At 41.5% G+C, this 19,946-nt stretch overlaps 1 protein-coding gene across 3 annotated transcripts in view; it reads left to right on the top strand.

Moving 5' to 3' along the window:
• The window catches only part of GRTP1 (growth hormone regulated TBC protein 1), a 36,062-nt gene extending 17,559 nt beyond the window's left edge, over positions 1-18,503 (top strand). For 2 of the 3 annotated variants that reach the window (XM_065059309.1, XM_065059318.1), the window contains 3 exons: positions 15,426-15,598; positions 15,711-15,896; positions 18,001-18,503. In XM_065059309.1, the coding sequence (XP_064915381.1) occupies positions 15,426-15,598; positions 15,711-15,896; positions 18,001-18,090 (449 nt within the window). In that variant the 3' untranslated portion in view covers positions 18,091-18,503. Of the gene's footprint in view, positions 1-15,425; positions 15,599-15,710; positions 15,897-17,239; positions 17,655-18,000 lie in introns of those variants that run through there. The other variant, XM_065059315.1, reaches the window with a different exon arrangement.
• The last annotated feature ends 1,443 nt before the right edge of the window (positions 18,504-19,946 follow it).

Here is a 19,946-nt window from a genome sequence, read left to right as displayed (position 1 = left end):
CCCTTTTATTCCCACTACCCTCCTCTGTCATGCTCGAATTGCACATTTATAAAATTCAAAGCATGTCAGATAAAATAATTGGCGTAATTTCAGTGAAATATTGTGTGTGTATGTGAGAGAGAGAATCAGAGAGAAGGTAACCATAAAGAAACTTATTCAGGTAAGTAATCTCTACCCTTCTGGTAGTAGTGCAAGGTACAGCACATTTGGCTTTAAAGCCCTACAATTATTTGTTAGGAATGCAGAGAAACATTGTGTATTCTCCAGATCTTCAGAGGGAAAATTAGCAGTTGTGGTGGTGTTTGTTTGTTTGTGGTGTTGTTGTTGTATGCTAACAGCTTGATTAGCCAACATTTTTCCTTTACTTCTGTTGCTGATGCTCTTTTCTTGATCTGCTTGCATTATAATCTTCATGTTTCTCCCTTTCATTGCACCAAATATGCCTCCAGGTCCTGTCCTCATTTTTGAGTGTGTCCTGTTGCTGCCAGTCAAACCAGTGGTGATTTAGGACAATTTAGAAATCCCTTCTCTGCCTTTTGCGATGTTCCTGCGAACGCTTCCTTCCCCCTGCCCACACACATTTAATTACATTAAACAGCCGCTCCAGTACCTTGATGCTGACAGCGAGGTTTTTTGGTCAGCAGATGAGCCAAGCCAGCCACAGATCAATGTCATTGATTGAAAAATGTAGAATGTGACAGATGGGAGCATTAGTGGCAGATTTCCAGTGAAGTGATGGAGAAGGATCCCCAAAGCTACAGGTCACCTCCCCACTCATGCTGGTTTTTAGGTCTGGGTGGAGGTACGAACCATAGAATAGGATGAAGGTGTGACTGCTCCACCCACTGACAGAAGGGGGACAATTTGGGAATAGGACCCCATCAGTAGAGGTTTTCTGGCTGAATTGTTTTGTTACACCCAGAGTTAGCACAGGTGGAAGAGAGAGCCAGCAAAGAATTCCCATTTGGCTTGTTGGTGTGTGGAGTTGTGTGCACACCATTCGTCTGCTGAACGTAGCACTGCTGGATGAGGCCAGAAGATCCTGCTGCTGCTGAAGGCAAGCCCATCGTCTACTGCCTGTTGCATCTGTCAGCTGCTCAACCAGGCATTTGGAGGGATTAGGAGCATATCTCATTGAAACACAGCAAGGGGGAAGAGAATTATTTGTTTAACTGAAGTTTTGGGTGTTCCCATGATCTTTTATTCCCAGGTTCATTCAAAACAGATGGCTGGAGCAGACAGTACTGCCCACACGAAGCCGTATGGATTCAATTTGAGCTCAGAGTGGATGTGTCTGCAATTTGTATTCAGTGTAGCTCTAGGTGTTTCTGTTCTGTTCATCACTCTGGTTCTTGCTGAGAAATTTTTTTGTTCTGTTGAGGAAATATTGGGGAGGTTGCTTTAGAAAGCATTGAGTAGGTGGGAACTTGTAACTGTGGTACTTTGGTACATAACTTAAGAAGCATATTTCATGTTTTACATATTTGTGATTAAATGTTGAGTTTTAAAGAATAAAAACTTGGCAATTTGGACTCACTTTAGCATGACAGTTATGCTTATATATAGCAGGGCATCTTTTTTTCCCCCTCACTTCGCTAGTTCCCAGTCTGAAAGCAGCAGTGTTCATCAAGCTAAACTCTAATTAGTCTCCTGGACTCCTATGCTGGAGCTATTTACTCTTACTGAAAATCAGTTGTAGAGTTCTCCTCCAATGGTTAGGAGAGGTCTTATGATTTTTGCACTGGCCTGTTCATGGCCAGTTTTATATTCTTTCATTCTTGTGCCAGTGCAGACTTTTGGGGGTAAAAAAGTCCCTCTTTCTCTTGTATTTACCTTTCATGTATTTATAGGAAACACTCAATTCATTTTACGATTCTTTTGCATTACCAAGCCGCTTCAATCAAACTCTTCTCTTGCATGAAACTCTTCTCCGTTCCTGTTTTAGCCTAATAATTATTTTGTGTGCTTGTTCCAGTTCGATTTCTTTTTTTTTTTTACTGTGATCACAATGGCACTTCTTTTTCTTTAGCAGAAAATTTGCTCGTGCGGTGGCATTATTTCTCTCTTTTCACAGCTGGAAGTGTTTTATTTGAGAGGGAGAACCTGTAGGATCTCCCTTGCCTGTTTCCCCTTGTGACGCTGTTGTTTCAATTTATGGTCTCAGTAATAATGCCTGTGCTATTGCTCCTCTCTCATTGTCAACAGATGTTTTTTCTAGAGCTTACAGGAATTCATACTCTCTTTGCCGAACTTTATTTGAACACTCTTGTCTTTGTAATTTTAAATATCGTCATGTCTCTCTTCCTCCAGTCTTTTCACTATGTTACTTTCTTATGCCTTTTTTATTGACATGGGACAGTAGCTCTCAGTTTAGGATTATTAGCAAATACCAGTTTTTTCTTTTTATCCAACATTGTTAATAAAAATCTTACATTAGGTATAGCCTACAAGCATTCTTCAAGGATCAGTCTAACAACCTTCCTTCAGCCTGGGACTTTTAAGCCTTTTCTGTTAATTTTTTTTTTCCTACACACATGTGCTGCCTGGTTGTTTATCAATAGTTAAAAATAAAAGCAGAGTTTTGCATGATGAAATAGTCACAAAAGTAGTAGACTGCACTGAACTAACTGGCATTATCGGCAAGGACACAAGGCGTGAGGCAAGATACGACTTCGGTGAGTAGCTCAGCTACTCAGGGTTGAGGGAAGTGTTTGCATGTTGAGATAAAAGATATCCAACACATTTCAGTTTCGAGCTCTCTGTGGTTCTTGATTGTATCAGCCATGGACTGGCAGGTACTGTTGCAAGAGAGATTAGGTACAGTAAGAGACATGAGTATTTGGACTGAATAATAACGTAGCTTTGTCTCAAACTCTTTCCAGTGATTCATGTTGCAACATTCTGTAAAGTCCCAGCACACAGACTTGCAGATTTGAAGGGAAGGACCATTTGAGAAATGCAGAATGCTGTACTATGTTTACGATATTTTTATTTAGACTGTTTGCTTTTATTTGCAGTTAAGCATCTATTTATTTTGTTCTTGTGGCTGAATTTGTTTTAATACCCTGATTAGGTGTTGTCAGGGAACCTCTGAATGCAGAACTGGCTGTGCAGCTGCGTCTTGAGACCTGCTGCTCCAATGTAAAGTGGAACTTTGTTTCACTTAAAGCATTTCATTCAGCTGTGCAGATAAAAGAGACACTGCTAGACCTGAATAGTGGTAATATTGAGCCGAATTTGCAGCCTGTGAAGCAGACTGGCATGATGAAAAGTGTGGGGGTTTTTTGATGTAAAATGCTAGAGCACCACAGGCATGTGCATTTGGTGTGGGAAACAACCTTGTGAGGCGATGCATAACGTGCATGACCTCATGTTTGTAGTAGTTTTTGATAACCAACCTTTTTTTAATCATTATTATTAGCACCATCAACCCAGAAAACTTCAGCAGATTGATCAGTTCTGGGCTGTTTGCTTCTCTTCCCCCTCTGGCCCAGCTCCAGGGCTGTGAGCTGGCAGAGTTCTTGCTCATCCTCAGAGTTCTTCTGCGCTCACATGTGGAACTGCAGCACATCTGGGGTACAGCATCCCCTCTGCCATGAGGAGAGAGGAAAGCTTGGCTGGGAGGCTGAATAATTAGGAGTTTTGAAATATGGGACTCCAATGTGTTTTACTGTTCACCACCCTCGGTGAAGGCATTAGTGTTTGAACATTAGAGGTCAGTTGTATTTACCTAGGAATTAAGCATGCGGTGGCCTATTAAGCTGAAGGTGGAATGTAGGAGTCATCGTGTGCCTATATTTAGAAAACACAATAGGCTTGAAATGCTTATTAGTTACAAATCTGAACGGCTATGGCACGGGTGTCAATCTCATTTTCCTGGGGGGCAGGCCACATCAGCCTCACAGTTGCCTTCAAAGGGTTGAATGTGATTTTAGGACTGTGTAAATGTAACTACTACTACATCAGTGAGAAAGACTTTGACACCCCTGGGCTAGGGGATTTGGGAGACTTGAGCTAGCAGGAAATGAGCAACTGTTGTTTTTTCTTCTTTAAAATGATACATATATTTATACTTTTGGAATAATTTATTTCCTGTATGTATCCCAAATCACAAGCCTCATCAATAAAAGAGCAATCTCATTATTTAGTAGGTGTGCTTTAGGTAGTTGGGTCGAAAATGTAGAGTTTTGTCTAAAACAGAATTTTCCTGTATATGACAAGATAGACATTTTGTCAGCTTTACTTTTGTGAGGAAATGTGCTAAGTTTCAGCTACGCAACAGATAGTATTTAAAAATACTGAAGAATATTCTGTTCCTTGATATGGCTCTATTTACACTGGAAACAGGACCTAAATGGTTTATTCCACCCAAAGAAGAGTCAATTATGCCTCTTTCCTCCTGGCAGGCAAGCCTTGTATTAATATAATTTCATTTCAGTAGGCTTTCTGTGGTACTATGGATGAGACTGCAGCCTTTGGCTGTCTGTGCAGGCAATGCTATTTGCCCGTTTATCTTCCCAATAAATCAAAGTTTCATCCCTTTCAAAAGCCGCCAGCAAAATATGCTTTTCAAATGAAATCTTAGTTCAGTTAGGACTGATTAAAAGTAGAATTCCCTGGCTAAGTACAAAGGAGGAGAATAGGCAGAGTGGTAGAAACACGGAGATGTTGGTTTGGGGGAAGATGTCCACCAATTAGTGGTCAAGCCTTAGCATGCAGCACAAGGTTCACTTAGTTTGTGCTTTGTATTTTTATCAGAACGGCCATGTTGAGCTAATGGCTTCAGTTGTAAAAGCACTAAAGTGCACAGGTGGTATTGAAACTATAGTTTTGACAGAGCTGTCTCCATCTTAAAGGAATTGTGCTGTTTTAACTGTATAATTAAAGCAGGAGAGGCATAAAGCCAAAGTGAGAAGCTTATTTCATTCTTTATAGCTTTTTTTTGACCTTCTAATGGTTCACCAGGGCTCTGCATGTTCGATTGCAATTTTAATAATGCAGCCTTCCTGAATATGTCACCTTGACAGCAAGAAGCATAATATAATAGCTGATAAATGTATAATGCCTTTATAGGTGCTCAATCCTCATATACAGTTTTGTATTTTAACTTGTAAATCCCCATAAGATACATTCTTATGCTTGAAGTAATCCATGTGTTAAACACCAAGACTCATAAAACTGGAAATGTAACTGAATTAGCTGTACCAGAAGCCAGATAAGGAAACGGCAGCAGTTCTTCCCAATCCTGCTGCAGGAGACACGTTTGGCTGGAACTCGTCTCTGTGAAAGGTCTTAAACTTGATCTCAAAGAAAGAGCCTACCACCACTTCTAGCAATGCATTCAAACCATGATTTACTCTTATTAAAAGCGTTTGCTATACTTTTTATCTGGATTTCCCTTGTCCTAACTTATAGCTATTGCTTCTTTTTAAGACTCTCTTACTATATTGGTGTTTTATCTATGAAGTGGTGAAGTTTCCTTTCATTTTCTTTGCATAATTTCTACAAATAGACATGTTCCATACAGAGCTTAATTTCTGTAAGCAGTGTTTATAGGCCTTTCTTTCACGTTCTTTCCAGTTCTTCAGCTTCCTGCCTTCAATGTGAATAGCAGAACTGGATGCAGTTTTCTAACCTCAGGTTTGCTAATTCAGGGATGACATACTCTCTCCTTCAGTAGTGAATATATCCAAGGATTACTTTGGCTTTTCCTGACCTAAGACATGCTTACTCTGGATTTATGATATTTGCAACTTAAGATACTGCAAAATTGTTTATTTTAAATTGCTCGACTGTGTTGTCAAGTTGTACGGTTTTGTTTTGTTTTAATTTGGCATAATATGAAGAAGCATTGACAGCAGGCTTGCTTTGATATTACTTCAAAATATAGTATAATGCATATACAGCAAAGGTGGCCACATAAAGATTGTGTTAGTGGAAGGAGACATGCTCTGAGAGTGAAGGAAATTATATGAAGAAAATCATGTGCAGTGCACAGTGGTAACCTTTTTCTACATAAATGGACAAGTGACTATTTAATTCCAGAGAGATGCTTGGGCAATACAGTCTTGGTTGATTCATGTGTTTTATATTCAGAAAACTTGAACACTTTACTAAACTTTCAATTTATGGCTACTGAAGAAGTCTCATTTATTGCTCTTATAGCTTTAAAACCTCTTGCTTCAAGATTGAAATTAATTCTCATTACCTTCTTCAAACTTGAAGTAAGAGGATTGTGGCTTTCATGACCCCTGCTGGGATGGGGCACCACGAGTGCTGAGAGAGTTGGCAGGCTTATTGCTAAGCCACTCTCCATCATCTTTGAAAGGTCTTGAAGAACAGGAGAGGTGCCTGAGGATTGGAAGAAAGCCAATGTCACTCCAGCCTTCAAAAAGGGCAAAAAAGATGACCCAGGAATACACAGGCCAGTCAGCCTCACCTCCATCCCTGGCAAGGTGAAGGAACAAGTTATTCTGGACGTCACCTCTGAGCATGTGGAGGAAAACAAGGTTATCGGGAGTCGTCAGCATAGGTTCACCAAAGGGAAATCATGTTTGACCAGCCTGACAGCCTTCAATGATGATATGACTGGCTGGGCAGATGAGGGAAGAGCAGTGAATGTTGTCTACCTTGACTTCAGCGCAGCTTTTGGCACCATCTCTTACAACCTCCTCAGAGGCAAGCTCAGGAAGTGGGGGCTGGATGAATGCACAGTGAGATAGATCATGAGCTGTCTGGATGGCAGAGCTCAGAGGGTTGTGATCAACAGTGCAGAGTCTAGTTGGAGACCTGTAGTTAGTGGGGTTCCCCGGGGATCAGTACTGGTTCCAGTGTCCTGTTCAACCTGTTCATCAATGACCTGGATGAAGAGACTGAGTGCACCATCAGCAGGTTTGCTGATGATACCAAACTGGGAGGAAGGGCTGACCCACCAGAAGGCTTTGCTGCCTTTCAGTGAGATCTGGACAGGCTGTAGGATTGGGCAGAGAAGGACGTCATGAAGTTCAACATGGGCAAGTGTAGGGTCCTGAACCTGGGGAGGAATCACCCCAGGGAGCAGTACAGGTTAGGGATGGACCTGCTGGAAAGCAGCTTTGCAGAGAAGGACCTCAGAGTTCTGGTCAACAACAGGTTGACCATCAGTCAACAATGTGTCCTTGCAGCCAAGAAGGCCAACGGTATCTTGGGGTGCGTTAGGAAAAGTGTGACCAGCAGGTCCAGGGAGGTTCTCCTCCCCCTCTACTCTGCCCTGGTGAGGCCACATCTGGAGTACTGTGTCCAGTTCTGGGCTCTCCAGTTCAAGAAGGACAAGGAATTACTGGATGGAGTCCAGTGGTGGGCTATGAAGATGATTAGTGGCCTAGAGCACCTTTCTCTAGGTGAGAAGAGACTGAGAGAGCTGAGTCTGTTCAGCCTGGAGAAGAGAAGGCTCAAAGGGGATCTTGTCAATGCTTATGAATATCTTAAGGGTGGATGTCAAGAGGATGGGACCAGACTCTTTTCAGTGGTGCCCAACAATAGCATGAGGGGCAGTGGGCACAAGCTGAAGCACAGGAGGTTCCGTCTAAACATGAGGGGAAGCTTTTTTGAGGGTGCCAGAGCACTGGAACAGGCTGCCCAGAGAGACTGCGGAGTCTCCTTCTCTGGAGACATTCAAAACCCGCCTGGACACATTCCTGTGTGATCTGCTCTGGGCGAACCTGCCTGAGCACGTGGGTTGGACTGGATGATCTCCAGAGATCCCTTCTAACCACAACCATTCTGTGATTCCATGATTCCCCTTCTCTTCAAGCTGAAGGGCTGGATTGGTTTCCTGCTCCAAATATCAGGCTAGAACTGTATGTGTCTGTCCAGCTTTCTTTTGGATGCCTTAAGTCTGTTCCAGTCTTTTAAGTAGTGTTTTCAATATTTCCCATGGTGTGACTGTAGGGCTCTTGTGAACAGCTGAAGAAAAACGTAACACCGAGGTTTTTCTTAAGTGTGAGAGAATATAAATGCTGTGTTTTGTGCTGTGGTGTTAAGAATAATCCTGTCAGTGCGGTGAACTGATTAAATATCTATTCTTCCTAATCCCACAGAGGAATTAAAAAAGCCACAGATAAAGGAATCCTTGTTCAGCTGAAGTCATCAGTCATTGAGACACACTGTACAATTGTAAAGTAATTTAAAAAAAATGTTTGTTTCCTTTACAAGCATGATAAGCAGTTATGATAACTTCAACGCCTGTTCCTGAATTTCCCCTCCATTTGAGGAAATCTGTGTTAAAAGTCTGTTAAAGTATTTTGTAAATTGAAAGCCTTGGCTCCTGGGACCATGGTCAACCCAGTGAGCTGCAGCCTTGTCCAAAGTGAGCAGCTCTTCAGGCTGGAACATCATGGAGTGCAGGGGCTGGAGTGAGGCCAGGGCACTTGGAAACAGCCATGTGGGCAGTAACCCATGTGTGCTGGGATCTGTCAGCTCACTGGTACTATGAGAAAAACACTGGCCACAAAAGGAGCAACTCCAAGGGTAGTGGATTTGAAGAGGGGGCAGAAGGAAGGAAGAATTGGGCGACAGCATTTTGGGCAGAGTTACATCTAATCTGTATGAGGGTGCCTTGGTATCTATAACTTTAATCTCAACTAGTTTTTAATGATGCAAATGTCTCTACTAAGCAGCACATAGCAGAGTTAGTATTAAAGCCAAACCAAAACAACTAGCCAGTTTTATTCTCAATAACTAGAATGTCTGAAAGTTGCATTTGCACTTCCCAGCATGCTGCTGACTTCAGTTTCTTTCTCTGAGAGGTTACACATGGAGTCTTTCTAATTCATCTCTGCCTTCTGTGATGGCTGGAAGGATATCATCTTTGCCTTTCTTACCATTGTTTTTATAATTAACAGGCATCCTTTTTCGGTTCCAAATGGTAGCTACTGCATCCCCTCAGAATCCCGCTGTGCTGTGTGAAATGCAAATTGGAAGCCAAAGGGCTCTTTCTGCTCCACCAGATCCATTTTTCAAGTTTGGGATCAGAAGCAAGAGATGAATACAGGCAGATGGGATTATGTAGAAACAATCAAACACTGCTTTTTTTTGTCCTTGCTGAAAAGATGTTAATCATTTCCCAAAATACTATTATTCTAAATTTTGTGTAATCTCAATATCACAACCAATAAGCATCCATAAAATGCCTGCATTCTCTTTTTTTGTGGTGGTTCTGCCACATAAAATGAACTGGGCTTGTTTGGTTTTGTTTTTTTTTTTTTTGTTTTAAGGTAATGTTCAACTGTGAATGCTATGAATACACAGCTGGTTCTGGTGTGAGTTCAGTACCTCAGGACAGAAGTTCTGGTTCAGTTTCATTTGATGAAGGAAAAATAAAAATGGCTTGGGCCTGTTTTGGGTTGATTGGTCAGTTCATTTGTTTATCTTCAGTTCCCTGGAGGATTAGGAACTTATGCTTTAAAAATAACATATGTAAGAGTTCAGCTTGTCATTTAACGACATATCTGCAGGATATCGCTTTGGCCAGAACATCTGCAGGGGGCCACTTTGCCCTGATACTGCAAAAAGAATTGGCACTACTCTTGCTTTTCCTCCTTTTCCTGTTGTGACTTTCTGATTTCCTCCCAAACATTTGTCCAACATTTTATGCCATGATGTAGATTCTTAGAAGACCTATTGCATCTTTTGGGACTATCCAATGGTAGAGATAAAACAGCAGAACATTGTCCTGCCTTCTTGGACAAAGCAGGCTGAGAGTTGCCAGCAGGGAGAATGAGTGAGTTCATAACTTGTGTAGGAATAGCATAAATGGCATATAGATACTCTGGAGGTGAGAAGGGACTGCTAATCATAACCTAGTTTGACCTCTGTGTAACTGAGGTGATAAAACGCATTCCTTGTGTGTTGCATGAAGTTCATAAACTCAGCCATGATAGCGTATCTTTTTGGAGAAGGAAGCTTTGCACTGCCAAGGTTGTTTAAAATAACCCCTGTGTTCAGTAACATGCAAACAGATGAAGTTTTATACAGAAGACTTACTGGAAAGGGCTTTTTTTTTTCCCCACAAAGGCACACGGTGGACTCTGTTTCTGTTTTGACTCGAAATGCAGAATTGAGGGGTTTTCACAAAGTTGGCCAATTCTGTCCATGGCAACCTCTGCTTTTCCCTGCCAGCACTGAGGCCTGTTCCATTTGCCTCTTCCAGATTCCAGTGAAGTCCAGTAGCAATTGGTAACGTGCTTCTACAGCAAGGAGACATTTTAAAATGTTTGGTGTTGGTATAAAAATGAACCATTTTTACTTGTTTGGGGGATGAGAGAGAACGTTAATTTCTCTTCCCACCGTGGCTCTCATGGACATTAAAAGCATGATCTTGTGAATAAAATACATTGCTTATGATGGCTGAAAAGTTAAACCAGGTAATTTTTAATTTTTCAGTTTGGTTAAATACCAAGACAGATCACTTATTTTGTTCCAGCCTGGGCTATTTAGGCTCAGTTAGAAATGCTGGAAGATAAGCAGCAGAGCTGAGGTCTTGCCTTGGTTCTTGCTATAACACTAAGAATTCATATCACGTTAGTTCCAGTGGGAGTATTTATATTTAACCTGACATATGCACAACAGACTTTAAAGATTCTTTTTTAACTTGTGCAGCTCTGACTTGTAGAGGTATTTTAAGGCTATAAAGAGTACTGCTTCTTAAACTTTTATTTATGGAGCCTCTTAATCTATTTGTAACAGAGAGCAAGGTCACACAGTCCCTACAAGCTTTATTCCCACTTCCTGCAAATCTCATTACTGTTCTGGAGCACAAGCAGACAGTTCTATCTTAGTCCCGGACGTCCTGGTAGGATTCAGAGAGATGCTAATTCTTGTCATAGGGAGACAGTTTAAGGAATCTCTCTTTGCCAGACAGGTTTCAAGCTCCATGAGCACAGCGTTAGTAACAAAAAGCCCTTTAAACAAGGAAAAAAGTCCTTTCATGGCATCACCTGTGTTGTACAGGAGCAATAAAGCATCTAGCAGTGGTAAAGTAGATTTTTCCTCTTTGCTGCTCAGCTCCAAGGGGAAGAGAAGCTGCTGATCCCACCAGAGCCAGGGGGCTGAGCTGCTGTCGGGGGTCAGGATTTTGGTGAGAAAGAGGCACTCGGTGGGGCAAATTCCACACAGGGTGCTGCCTGCATTGCCCTTTGCTGCACTCTGGACTCCTAAACTTAGCAAGGCATCCAAAATCCATAGGGCAGGCACCAGGACCGACAGACCAGGCAAAGAAGGTGCATGTGGGTAAGCAACAGCCACAGGAAAGCTGAGAGGAAAGGAAGGAAAGCTTAGGACCAGCTTACAAAAGAGCTTGGAAAAGTGGAGTTTCATATTGGGAAACTTAATTTTCATCTAGACATTTTTATGGAATTTAATAATAATTTAATAATAGAATATAATAATTTATAACACAATATTTTGTGTTGCCTTCCAGAAGAGGATGCGATGAAAAGTAATGTAGTGTGTGATCACCTAATTATTAACATTACCACTTCTGTTTGATAAATTGAGGACTCAAAGGGTCCATTCTGGGTCATCAACTGCTCAGTCTTTTGCTGGATTATTGAGAAGGGAAAAATAATCAATATGCTAATTAAATGTGGATCATGCAAATCTAGAAATTTGTAAGATAAGAAATGGAAGGAACATAAACCTAATGTATTTTGATGGTAGGTGAGTAAAAGTAATTTGCTGCACAGTATGTTGTGAAAAATAGTTTTGTGATGTGGGGGAGGATTAGGCTTGTGTAGACTTGTTCATAAACAAGGATATCTTGGCTTTAGGGAGAGATTCTGGGCAGAGCAGCCCATTATACAAGATTAGGAAAATAGGGCATGCAGTGAAACATTTGCAGCAAGTGGGAGCTGCAGGATTTTTGCTGAGGGGACATTTCCAGAAGCTTTAGGGACTGGGTATCCCTAGCAAATAAGAACAAAAGACCCCTATAGGTTAACCCAGGGGTATTAAACTCATTTTCACCGGTGGGCCGCATCAGCCTCGCAGTTGCCTTCAAAGGGCCGAATGTAATTCTAGGGCTGCATGAATGTAGCTATTCGGCCCTTTGAAGGCAGCCGCGAGGCTGATGCGGCCCCCAGTGAAAATGAGTTTAATACCGCTGGGTTAAATGTTACCGAACACTTGAGCACTGAACCAAGTTACAAAATCATTGTCACTAGTGGGGCCAGACACAGGCCGTAAAAGGTGACTTGAGCTGATGCTGGATCCTCTTCTGACTCAGCGGTGTAGTTCTGGCCATCAGTGTAGAGCCCTCATAGAACAGTTTGGGTTGGAAAGGACCTTCAAAGCTCATCTAGTCCATTTGCAACTGGATCAGGTTGCTCAGAGCCCCATCCAGCCTGGCCTGGAATGTCTCCAGGGATGGAGCATCTACCACCTCTATGGGCAACCTGGGCCAGTGTTTCACCACCCTCATGGTTAAAAAACAATGTTTATACCCTCCTTTAGTTGAGTCAGTGTGTATCCCCTGGGCAGAGCGCAGGGGTGGGCACTGCTGGCTCTGCTCTGGGGATGCTGTGCTCCCCCAGCCTGGCTCCCCTCGGGGTAATGCTGCCCTCAGGTCAGTTCTGTGCTGTTCCCTGGGCTACTGCAGTCCTGTTACCATCCTTGTAAGTGATCCGTGGGCAACTTTTGCACAAATACAGGGTCCTGTACAAGTGTTTCTGGAGGACTAGAAATGCGGCTTTCCTAATTTGAGGAGCTAATTCTATGTACGTGTATTTATGTATAAAAGTATATATATATAGTAAAATTATATATATTAAATTATAATTACACATTAATTATGTGTAATAGTTATAATTAATACCCACGGTAGCCAAAATTAATGCACAGGAATTACATATTAAAATGTCTTGGGTGCAGATTCTTTTAATGTAACTACTTTCTGTTGTGAGCTGGTGGCTCATATCCCGGCAAAAAAAAACCTGCTACTCAGTTATTGGCATAAAATCGTTATCGCTCCTCCTGCTTGTTTTGCAGCGGTGCAGGGCTGAGGCTGCAGTGCTGTGTCCCAGGGCACCCGGGAGCCGCTCCTGCTCCACAAGGAACAGCAGGAGGCTGCCCCAGATAGATGAATAGTCCCTTCTTGCTTTCTGTCCAGCAGCACGATCTAGCAAACCTGAATGAAATTTGAATTTACGCCAAGGCTTCCCAGCTGCTTGCTGCTTCAGTAATTCAAGGGGTGACGTACCCAAGTTGCCTGGCTGTTAACTTTTTACTTGCCAGCTCTCAAAAAGCTGGGTGGGTGTCCGGTTGCGTTCTCGCTGAGATCCTGACATTTAGTTTGCTGTGCAAATTAAAAATAGCAGCTGCTGTTGATTTCAGCATATCGGATGATTGCAGCAGAGCAGAGAGCGTGTAGGCTGCTGCTTTTCCTCCTGAGGACACTTGCCAATGGTAACTTGAGTAAGTTTTGAGTACCCACATGTCTCAGGAGCACAAAATAATAAAAAATTGGTTGGTGGATGTATGAGAGGAGGAGGAAGGGTAGGAAAGGGAAGAAGGCTTGCTCTGTTCTTTGAAATGTGATTTTTTTTACTTACATTAAAGTAACCTTTTCAAAAAGGTTTACTCAGCCAGGTAACGTTCTTTTACCTGCATTCCAGTTCACACATAAGCACAACACTAACACAAAACATGCAGGAAGAGAAGATTTTGTGTTGGCTTTGGTGTGACTCCCTTTGCTTTTAGTACGCTTTTTCATGGGATTACTTGTGCTTTAGCTCTCAGAGCCTTCCTTACAGGCAACTGGAAGGCAAATGGTTAAAGGAATGTATATAATGGCAGTGATTCTTATGTCTGTAGAGGAGTTTTTCCTATCATTCGTCAATGAGAACAGGGAAAAGAGGGGTCACAAACAAAAAGCTACATTCCTAAAGGCTGAATACGATGCTCGTTAGTCCCATAAAAGCTCCTGTAGATGTTCTGCTATTTGGACAGGACAAATGTAGCACACATGGCTCCTGGGTTGGAAAGTCTGTTCAAGAAAACTATTGACACAGGAAAGAGTGGAATGTTAAACTGCTCTTGTGATTTCATTAGAGAAATTAAAGTGGTTATAAATGTACTGCATAATTTAGACATCATCTTAAACTTATTTGTGGCTCGGGGAGGTTTTAGTAAAATTATTTCAGCCAAAGGGACTTGCTCTGATTCTTTCATCTTCCCTTGAACCATTGGCCAGTGCTGCGTGTACTGGGAACCCTGGCAGAAACCAGCTTAGAGAAACCTGAATTACAGTGTTCCAGAATCAGTGAAAGAAAGAAACACAGAGAAAGGTGCTTGTGGTACCAGTTATTTCAGTAAATAATGTTAATAAGGTAGGTGTTGTCAGCAAAGCACAAGTGAACCATCAAGGACTGCTTCCCAGGGCTGGAGCCAGCAAGTCCAGCTTAAATGTTCCTGTCAACATCTAAACCCAAAATATGAAGTTGTTAAACATCTGTGCAATTCTTGTCCTTTGCTGGGCCATCTGAACTCTTATGAACTAAAATAATGTTTTTCTTCCCTTAAGTACACCCACAGCTACTTATTTATAGAAGTGAGATGCTTGTTATTGAGCCTGCACCTTGGTAATGAACATGCTTACCCTGTTGAACAAGCTGTGGAATAACAGACATAGTGTGCTCCATTTTTCTTAATTTTGGATTTAATGGTTTAGTGTAGGGACCAGCAGTGCGGGAGATGTAGGTCTAATTTCAACCCATCTTGGAGATAAATTAAGTAGGAAGATATGTTGCCTCAGGGATCTGTCATTCACTTGCTTTCGGCATTATTCTATGAAAAGTGGGATTTCCTTGGCTCAGAGGAAAAACAATAACAAAAGAGAGAAATGGCTAGGTCACACCTCAGGAGAAGTGCTATCTGGCCTCCAGCGCCCCTGCTCAGCTGTCACTCAGAAATTTGCATTTCCAGTTTGTGACTGGACCCAGTTTAAAGGCTACAGGTTGTTTTGGTGTTTGTTACTTGTCTGGCTATTGTGTGGACTGGGAGGTGTGCAGCCCCCACACATGGGCATGAGATGATGGTTGCATGGAACTGTTTAAATATTAGTAAGACTTTTGTCGTTTAAGCTAGGACTTGAAAACTACCTCAGTTATCCTTCCTTGGGAAGGAAGAAGGAACTGCCAAAACACAACAGAGAGAAAGAAGATACTTTTGTAGGCATGGATGAAGTGTTTGTGCAGAGAGAGCAGCTTGGCTGGAAGAGAAATGCCATATGACCATAGTGCAGACATCTTCCTTGTGTGGTTTCATTTACTCCAGCTTGAGATTCATGGGCTCAACGTGCCTTTATATACTCAGCTGCACGGGGCATTCTCTTCAATTTTGTGGAAAGATCATGTCCACAGAATCCTGAACTTTGGTTTCTTCTCTCCAAGATTATTACAGCCCTGCGATGCTGGGCCTGAAAACTGATCAGGAAGTCCTTGGAGAACTTGTGAAAATGAAAATCCCAGCTGTGGCAGAGCTGATGGAAAGACATGGAGTCATGTGGACCCTGGTGGTGTCACGCTGGTTTATATGCTTGTTCATTGACATTCTTCCAGTGGAGGTAATTGGTAACATAAAACTCTCTTAATATACACTCATAATCATTATTTCATAGTAACAATTACCTACTGCAAACCAAGAAGCTGTAACGTGAATTCTCTCCTTTCCTGCAGACCGTGCTGCGAATATGGGATTGTTTATTCTATGAAGGGTCAAAGATCATCTTCCGTGTGGCCTTAACACTAATTCATCAACACCAAGCTTTTATTTTGGAAGCCACAAATTTCCCTGACATTTGTGAGAAATTTAAGCAGATCACCAAAGGAGCATTTGTAACAGAGTGTCACAGCTTCATGCAGGTAAATTCTCAGCAGCTTTCAGTTGTTACAAATTAAAAACTAAGATTGACTTAGAAATGCTTTGCCCAGTCAAAACGATGGATACAGTTGGGAGAAATGTATCTGTGGGAAACGCCAGAAGGATTAAGCAAGTTCTTACATAAACCTTTTCTAAGATTTTTTAAAAAATTATTATCCAAATCCATATATAATAATCCATTCACATTACCTTTTGTACAGGGAAAAAAATCCTTTTTGCCCTTTTTACCAGTTAAGGCAGGAAGTCTGAGGAGAAAATAACTTGGGTGCATTCTTTCAGTAAATTATGGATTGAGTTCCTGTGCTTTTTTCAGATGAATTGTAATAGAGCATTGTAGAACAAAGTGAATTTTACACTTGCATTGATAAATCTTCATAGGGCCACAATATAAAGCATTCTCTTCAGTACAAAAGGGCAGTGCCAAGTTCTTATTTCCAGACTAAAAAAAAAACATCGAGTGCTCAAATCTTATGACAATCTGCAAGCTAAGAATTATTCGTATTAATAGAGCAGATGCCAAATCTGTATAGAACATTAGCTCCAGAGTTTAACTAAGATGGCAGAAATGTAAGAGTTATTAGCTGCGAAAACATAACAGGAGCACATCTGCCATAAATCACTTGGCCAACTCCACTATCATTGTTTACTAAGTGTGCACAAAACTACATCCCCATAGGTGAGTTTTAGCCACAAGAGTTTCACGCTCATGTCAGAACTCTGTGTGCAGGTCTGGCATAGTAGGATGACATTCACGTTACATTTCATTTTTGCTCATATGCAAGAAAAATAAGCTTAATTTACTAGTGTTGGTGTGCCCTTTAATTAAATGAGCAAAAGGAAACCAGATTGCAGGTACAGCTTTAATTTAAAAGGGAGATGCTTGAGAGTGTTTAGAATCAGTGCGTTGTTAAATGTTAACTGCCATGAGAATGCCAGCTCAGAGGCCGATACAAACACTTGCCCTTGAAGGATTTCTTCCCATCTTCCACCCTTAATTACATTTTACAGCAGCTGTTTTTAGAAAAAATAATCAACTTTTTCTTGCAGTTACCCTGCATAAAACAGTTTATTTTAACTGTTTTGGTTACTGTAGTGAGGGGGCTTTGAAGGCAATTAAATAAACAATTTAGGTTAGGTTCTTATGTAAATTTGAAAAACCTGCTTTTGTGTTTGGCTTTTTATTTTAGCAGAACAGATAATAGTACCAGCAGAGGTGGTGGCAGTTGAGTATATTATGCCTTATCTTAGTTTTTAGTTGAATGCAATGCAGGCTTCTTTATCAGAATGTTGTTCAGAACTGGCTCATTTATGATCTTTTTTCCAGAGTTGTCAGTTACAACTACAGAGAACTGAGGGGCCCACACATCTCAACCGTAGGTGAAAGTGCATAAGCTTGCAGCTTGCTTCATAATTTTGTTCAGTTGTAGATGAAGTAGCGGAAACGAAGGTATTGTTCTTGATCAACAACAACAAAAAAAACAAGCAAAAAAACCAAACAAACACCACAAAACCCACAAACAACAACAAAAAAACCCCCACGCAACACAAACTTACAAAAGTGTGACGGCATTTGAAATGCCTCCAATTCTTACATCCATACGCATTTACAACCCTGGAAAGCCTGGTAGAGAAGAAGAGCAAAGGCAGTATAGCAAGAGATTAAGACTGATTTTTTGCAGTAGGTACATACTGTTGTGTGCGTGTATCTGTTCCAGAGCCTGAATGACTGGCACTAGCATCCCACGAGAAACACACTGGTACTTTGTAGTGTTACTCAGGAGGGCTTAATATGTTCTAAATCTGCCTGCCATCCACCAACACAAGTGCCTTCTAAAATAATTGTAACTGGACACTTAATTCAAACCAGATTTTGTATTGTCACCTTTGCACAACTTCCAGCACTTGTGATGAGCTGCAGGTTACTACATCTTTACAGCAGCACAGATGAACATGCTACCCTGTTACAAGGAGGCCAGTAAAGCATTTCACAGTATGGATCTCACAGCAAGGATTTCAGACTTCATAGAATTACATGAGACCTCCAGCCAACATTTTAACTAAGAGTTTTCCTCCTTTTGCCCCTAGAAAATATTCACAGACCCTGGAAGTTTGTCTATGGCAACAATCAACAAACTCCGAGAGACTTGCAGAGAGAAGTTGCTTTCTCAGGGATAACTCACCGGATTTAACCAGGTGGTCAGAAACTACAGCAATTGACACATTCCTCTATTTGCACTGACTAAAGCACACTTTAACCTTTCCATGAGTTAACTGACACTTGACCAATTTTTCCTGCCTTTCAAGTAAGTGTTGTTAACATGTTGTACTGTATGTCAGACTTGAAAACTGGAACTGGTGGTTCTATTTGTCTGTGATTTTTTTTTTTAAAGGATTAAAGTGTTTTCAGAGTAGAATGTGATCAGTGTCAGGATACTCCTTTTAAAAAAAAAGAAAACAGCCACCATATTTGTCTTTTCAGGGCATTTTGTAATGTTAAAACAGGTGTATAAAATTACATATCCTTCCTACTGTATTAACTGTGACACCACAATCATTTTTACAAAATAAATTAATTTAATTTGTCAGAACCAGTTTCTTGCTGTGAAGAGAGTAAAATATCTGATTTCTTTCCTGACTGCCATTAGTGGGCTAGAATACAAGCATCTTCCTTTTTCCTTGTTGCTATCACATAAGGAACTCAAACATAGCAACATGCAGGGCAAGACAGCAATGAGGAAGGTGATCATGATCTTCACGAGCACTTACTCTGTGCAGTGTGTAACAGCTCTTTGGGTAAAGGCACCAGGGGACATGTGCACATCCACACTCCAGAAAGCAGCAGCAGAAATTCCTCAATAACCACTCAATATTTTATATGCTCATACAGAGTTTTCTAGCTCTAGCACAGCAGGCAACAAAATTTGACTCAAATCTGGAAACAGCATTTTTCACTTTGTTGTAAGGGATGCTGAATGTAGATGCTGTACTTCTACTTTGTGCTGGTACACTGGGGTTGCACCACAGGTGCTATTTCCTCATATACCTACATCTCTCAAAATTTGGGGAGAAACACTTGAAAAGCCAGCCACAGACTTCTTCCATGATAGGGTGAGGCATCAGACAGTTCCAAAGCTGTACCTTATGCCTAACTCTCCTGCCCTTGGGCAGAAACAAGCAGGGCAGCAGCCCTGTCCCTGGCACTTGGCTACTTCCAGCCCTGGGACTTCCTTCCTTGTCCTCCCAGAGCCCTCTTGTGGCCAAATCCATCCCCTCTCCTTCCTGCTGAGGAAGATGCCTGAAAAGACACCAACAATTTGGGCTTTTTATTCTCCCTGTTGAACAACTAGTGTTAAAAGCCTCACCTTTTAACACCACACTGCTTTTCAGACTCTACTCCAAGCTATCCTCATTCCTTGTCATGGAAGGCTTATTTTTTTCCTTCCCCCTGCAGATGGTATTTCTTTCATTATTCCTCAGCAGGGAAGGAAAAAAAAAAAAAGGCACTTTTCAGAGGAAGTAGATGAGTGCTCTTCTAGATAAGTAAGGACAGCTGCTCATCAGTAAGATTCCAAGCTATTCTGTCCTTTATATAACCAGATAGACCCCTTTTTCCTTGAGTACAGAGTTATAAAGACATTAGCAGTACCATACTTCTAGTACATCAACAGGTATTAGGAATTATTATCCACCACTGGCAAAATCCATGGTTACCAGGTAACTTCAAGGTCCAAAGTATACCAGCCTTACTGCCACATGTTGAGGTGTCCTTGCCAGAAGGACAGTGCTCTCTGTGCCATGTTTCCATGTGCCTTGGTTCCTGCCCTGCGTAGCCAGTACTGGTAACACCAAAACGCTACTGCAGGAGGGAGTCAGGGAAGCGTTAAACACACAGGTTCATTTCCAGTACGTGGCAACATACACAGACCTCAGCAGAAATGTGTTTCCTACTCTGTGATAAGAATCCAACTTCGAAATAAAACATAAAATGTCATTTACACAGTCCTTATACTGCATATCTTAGCAGCACTTTC

Source organism: Columba livia, chromosome 1 (assembly GCF_036013475.1).
Source record: "Columba livia isolate bColLiv1 breed racing homer chromosome 1, bColLiv1.pat.W.v2, whole genome shotgun sequence".
Classification (NCBI taxonomy): Eukaryota; Metazoa; Chordata; class Aves; order Columbiformes; family Columbidae; genus Columba; species Columba livia.
This window is presented reverse-complemented; position numbering and strand designations above follow the sequence as displayed.